This window comes from Rhinopithecus bieti, unplaced genomic scaffold (genome assembly GCF_001698545.2).
Source record: "Rhinopithecus bieti isolate Rb0 unplaced genomic scaffold, ASM169854v2 scaffold_4553, whole genome shotgun sequence".
Classification (NCBI taxonomy): domain Eukaryota; kingdom Metazoa; phylum Chordata; class Mammalia; order Primates; family Cercopithecidae; genus Rhinopithecus; species Rhinopithecus bieti.
This window is the reverse complement of record NW_016804694.1, coordinates 3,072,399-3,078,398: the sequence shown is the minus strand read 5'-3', so window position 1 is coordinate 3,078,398 and position 6,000 is coordinate 3,072,399. Positions and strand designations below refer to the sequence as shown.

At 43.1% G+C, this 6,000-nt stretch overlaps 1 protein-coding gene across 1 annotated transcript in view; it reads left to right on the top strand.

The window, feature by feature from the left end:
• The window catches only part of BTBD9 (BTB domain containing 9), a 492,311-nt gene that overhangs the window by 403,678 nt on the left and 82,633 nt on the right, over window positions 1-6,000 (top strand). The window contains 1 exon segment of the mRNA XM_017870154.1: window positions 1,463-1,570. Within this exon segment, the coding sequence (XP_017725643.1) occupies window positions 1,463-1,570 (108 nt within the window).

The window sequence follows — 6,000 nt, the reverse complement described above, 5'->3', positions numbered from 1 at the left end:
AAAAAAAAAAAAAAAAAATTATATATATATATATATGTAAAATGGAGGAGTAACACACACAGAGTGAACAGATCTTTTATGTATAGCTCAGTGATTATTTACATGCATAACTACCACTCAGATCAAAATTAGTACTTTTCCAGGATTCTAGAAAATTCCCTTTTACCCTTTCCTAGTCGATACCTCCCCCACAGCTAACCACTATTCTGATTCCTGTCACCAACAGATAAATTGTCTGCTTTGAGCTTCATGTAAATGGAATTACACAGTTAATGCTTAAGTTCTTATCTGGGCAGAAAAGGGGGTTAAGAACAGGACCAAGGTAATCAATTTCTAAGTAATGAAAGTTTTGCAAATGAATGTATGTTTGCCTATATCTCCAAATCAGATAACCCTACTACAGCTATGTAAAAATCCTGGTGAGAATAAGAAGGAAGCTAAAACATGATAATAAAGGTGATGGGGTTATAACCAATTAGAAAATACTATAAGAAATATCAATTAGACCAGCACAGTGGCTCACACCTGTAATCCTGGCACTTTGGGAGGCTGAGGTGGGAGGATCACTTGAGGCTAGAAGTTTGAGGCCAGCCTGGGCAACATAGTGAGACCCTGACTCTACATAAAATTTAAAAATCAGCCAGGCATGGTGGTGCATGCTTGTAATTACTTGGGAGGCTGAGGTAGAAGGATCACTTGAGCCCAGGAGTTGGAGGCTGCAAGGAGCTATGATCACACCACTGCAGTCCAGTCTGGGCAGCAGAGTGAAAATGTGCTCTAAAATAAAATAAAATATCAATTAGGCTGGGCACGGTGGCTCATACCTATAATCTCAGCACTTTGGGAGGCAAAGGTAGGAGGATCACTTGAGACCAGGAGTTCAGGACCTGCCTGGGCAACATAGTGAGACTGTGCCTCTACAAAAAAAAATAGTGTGCACCTATATAGTCCCAGCCACTCAGGAGGCTGAGCCTAGGAGTTGGAGGCTACAGTGAGCCTCCACTGTTTGCACCACTGATTACTCCGCTGATCACACCACTGCACTCCAGCCAGGGTGACAGATAAACACCTTGTCTCTAAAAATAGAAATGAAAAATAAAATCTATTCGAAGTTACAGATTCTCCCATGAGCAGTGGTCAGCCGAACCAACTGGAGAGGAGAGTTAGAGGAAGCTGGAAGGGTGATCTGGGGACATCTCTCTCCTAAACCAGTCTAAAGAACTTTGCCACCAGTGGGGCAGAGGCTGCCTGGGATTGGGGGACTTTTGAAAAAAAACTAAAGATTAAAAGCCTCTCACTGCAGACTGACTTGGCTTTTCTCTTCATGCTTTTTTGGGATTCGCTTTGTCCAGTCTTAGAAATGTGCTGGACAAAGGAGGTGGGTGGGAGGGATATGCCCGCAGCCTAAGGAAACAACCAGTTAAAATGTTTACAGCAATCTTACGTTTTTCCCTTTGTTCAGGTTACTACTGTGGGATTGTGATGATCGAAGCTATAGCTACTACGTTGAGGTTTCTACCAACCAGCAACAGTGGACCATGGTTGCTGACAGAACTAAAGTGTCCTGCAAGTAAGTTGTGTCTTTTCAGGAATTTATTCCTATTGAAAAGACAGTCTTCCCAGTGGATTGGGAGGCTCCAAAGAAGAGTCATAGAATCACCAAATTACATTCTTACTCGGAGATTGAAAACACACTCCAGTGATCTTCTCTTCAGTTTTGACTATTAAATACTTATATGAAATTTACTTGATGTCACCAAATACTTATATGAAATTTACTTGATGTTCTCTACTCTGTGGTGTGAATTTGACTCACACTTTTGAAAATGGCATGTGTGCCTAAATAGGGAAAAAAAGGATACTTTCCTTATACAATCCTCTCTCATAACCCCCCGCTCCACCCTGCCGCAGCACCCACCACACACCACACTTTTTTTTTTAATACTTTAAGTTCTAGGGTACATGTGCCCAACGTGCAGGTTTGATACATACGTATACATGTGCCGTGTTAGTTTGCTGCACCCATCAACTTGTCATTTACGTTAGGTATTTCTCCTAATGCTATCCCTCCCGCAGCCTCCCACCCCCCGACAGGCCCCAGTATGTGATGTTCCCTTCCCTGTGTCCAAGTGTTCTCACTGTTCAACTCCCACCTATGAGTGAGAACATTTTTTAGGATTGTTTTCTTCCTTAGAGAACTTTGCTGAAGCAATGTATACTTTAGTAGTTATTATGGAGCTCTATCCTATTCCCCACACTCATAGCATTCTCAGGGCTAGCATCAAATTTATTTATCTCATCTCGTTGTTAACTATGCTGTTACTCAAACTAAGGAAAGCCTTGTACCTTATTTCTCCACATGCAGACAGAGGCATTTAATGCACTGGGGCTGTTTGGACTTGTCTGCTTGCAGCAGAAGATAGGAAGAAGGAGTCTGCAGGTTCTGAGCAGCCTAGAATCATGGTACATGAAAAGAGCTCAGTGCCTCTTTGTGTAGAGCCAGAATCTCTAAGAGGCAAGGTGGAGCAAATGTGTTTCTCTTTTTCTTTTCTTTTTTAAATTGAGATATAATTCACATACCATAAAATTTACCCTTTTAAAGTGTACAATTGAGTGGTTTTTAGTATATTCACAGTGTTGTGCAACCACCACTGCTATCTAATATTCCAGAACATTTTTATCACCCCAAAAAGAAACATTTTCCCCATTAGCAGTCACTCCCCATTTCCCTCCAACTCTCCCAGCCCTAGCATCCAATAATCTACCTTCTGTCTTTTCTTTATGGATTTGTATACTCTGGACATTTCATATAAATGCAATTGTATAGATGTGACCTTTCGTTCCTTGCTTCTTTCACTTAGCATAATGTTTTCAAGGTTCATCCGTGTTGTAGCATATATCTGAATTTCATTTTTTATGGCTGAATAATATTCCATTGTATGCATATACCACATTTGTTTATCCATTTTTCAGCTGATAAACATTTGAATGGTTTCCACTTCTTGGCTATTATGAATAATGCTGCTATGAACATTCCTATACAAGTTTTTATGTGAACATATATTTTCGATTCCTTTGGGTCTATATCTGAGAGTAGAATTGCTGGGTCATAGGATAACTCTGCGTTTAACTTTTTGAGGAACTGCCAAAATTTTTCACAGCAGCTGCACCATTTTACCTTCCCACCATCAATGTTTGAGGGTTCTAATTTTTCCACATTCTCACAAGTACTTGCTATTGCCCATCTTTTTGACCATAGCCATCCTAGTGGGGATGAAGTAGCATATCATTATAGTTTTCATGTACATTTCCCTCATGGCTAATGATGTTGAGCATCTTTTCATGTGCTTACTTGGGGTGGGGGCACGGTCTCACTCTGTTGCTCAGACTGGAGTGCAGTGATACGATCAAGGCTCACTGTACCCTCAAACTCCTGGGCTCAAGTGATCTTCCCACCTCAGTCTCCCAGGCAGCTGGGACTATAGCTGTGTGCCACTGTGCCCAGCAATTTTTTTTTTTTTTTTTGTGGGGGACGCCCCTCTCCATGTTGGCTGGGGGGGGGCAAAATTTTTTTCTTTTTTTTTTTTTTTTTTTTTTTTGAGACGGAGTCTCGCTCTGTCCCGCCCAGGCGGAGTGGCAGTGGCCGAATCTCCAGCTAAACGGCAAGCTCCGCCTCCCGGGTTACGCATTCTCCTGCCTCAGCCTCCCGAGAGCTGGGACTACAGGCGCCCGCCACCCCTCGCCCAGCAGGCTTTTTTTGTATTTTTTAGTAGAGACGGGGTTCCACCGTGTGTAGCCAGGATGGTCCCTCGAACCTCCTGACCTCGTGATCCGCTCCGTCTCGGCCCCCAAAGTGCTGGGATTACAGGCTTGAGCACCGCGCCCGGCCCGTTTTGTATTTTTAGTAGGAGACGGGGTTTCACTGTGGTTACCAGGGATGCTCGATCTCCCTGACCTCGTGAGCCAGCCCGTCGTCGGCCTCCCAAAGTGCTGGGATTACTGGCTTGAGCCACCACGCCCGGCCAAGATTTCTTAACAGTATTAATGATGACTTGTTTGATGCAGTGTCTGACACCATCACCGTTATTATTTTAGTAATTATCAGCACATATATATATGTTGGTTAGGTTAACTCTTGCTACTGTAACAAATAAGCTTTAGTATTTCGGTGGCTTAACACAATAGTTTGTTTCTCAGTCATGGGACAGTCAGTATGTGTGTTCATAGTTAAGTGATTTTCCCAGAAGTGACTGAGGAACCCAGGCAGCTTCTTTCTTGTGGTTCTGCCATCTAGTTCCTCCTCAGCATCAGCCACATTTAGCTAGCAGGAGAAAGAATAGAGAGGGTACATGTAGTTCTGAAAAGCCCTGCTTTACGGGTAGCATACATGACTTCCACTAACATGCCACTGAGATAAACTAGTCACATTGCCATACTAGATGCTGATATGGCTGGGAAATGTAGTCAATTCCTGGTTGGGTAGCCACTTGCCAGTGGAGCACAGATCTTGTTACCATCTCAGCCTCTTCTTGCAGAAGCAGAGCTAAGTTTTAAATCCAGGTTTTTGCCACTATACCACATTGCCTCTTAGGACTCAAAACACTGCTAAAGAAGACTGTACCAAGCTAGATGATGAAAAGGAAGAAACAAAGTGGTTAATTTATCCCAAGCTCCTGGAACCGTTTTTATAAAATAGAAGGGCCTCCACGGCCCATGAACAACTATGCATTTGTCTTCCCAGAGTCTTTGCTAATTGGGTCCACAGCTCCCAGACCAGACCTTGTACTTCCTCAAAGCTTGTCATCTTGTATGTATCTTACCCACCACGGGTCTCTTTTGTCATTTATTGTTGTAAACTGGATTCCTCTTCTTTTTTATGTCCCTCTGTTAAAGGTTGACATGGTTTGGCTCTGTGTCCCCACCCAAATCTCATCTCGAATTATAATCCCCACATGTCGAGGGAGGGACCTGTGATCCCCATGTGTTAAGGGAGGTGACTGGATCATGGGGGCAATTTCCCCCATGCTGTCTCCATGATAGTGAGTGAGTTCTCATGAGATCTGATGGTGTTAGAAGTGTTTGGAAGTTCTTCACTCTTCTCTCTCCTGCTGCCTTGTGAAAAAGGTTCTTGCCTCCCCTTCACCTTCTGCCATGATTGTAGGTTTCCTGACGCCTCTCCAGCCATGTGAAAATGTGAGTCAATTAAAGCTGTTTGTTTATAAGTTACTCAGTCTCAGATATTTCTATATAGTAGTGTGAAAACGGACTAACACAAAGGTGCTATACAATGTGGGTGTTTTGTTGTTGTTGTTGTTGTCGGTGTTTTTTGAGACGGAGTCTCACTCTGTCACTCAGACTGGAGTGCAATGGTGTGATCTCAGCTCACTGGAACCTCTGCCTGCCAGGTTCAGGTGATTCTCCTGCCTCAGCCTCCCGAGATTACAGGTGTGTGCCACTGTGCCAGGTTAATTTTTGTATTTTAGTAGATACGGGGTTTCACCACATTGGCCAGGCCAGTCTTGAACTCCTGACCTCAGGTGATCCGTCCACCTTGGCCTCCCATAGTGCTGGGATTACAGGCATGAGCCACCGCGCCCGGCCCAGTGTGGGTTTTTAACAAGAGCTGATTGACTAACTATTGATCAGGTACATGTCATATTCATTTTGTATTTAGTTAAATGGGGACTTTTTTGGTTTCAAAGTCTCGTTCACTCATTAGATCCTCTTCTAGTAGCTTTGCATTAAATTATCAACATATTTTTCTCTTTTTAAATTTTTTATTGGTGGATTTAAATAATTTATATGTTTTTAACTTTGTATTTTAGCACTTAGATGTGATAGCAGTGTTTTACAAATTATTAAATAAATAATACATTAGAAGAACAGAGGCCGGGCGCGGTGGCTCAAGCCTGTAATCCCAGCACTTTGGGAGGCCGAGACGGGCGGATCACGAGGTCAGGAGATCGAGACCATCCTGGCTAACACGGTGAAACCCCGTCT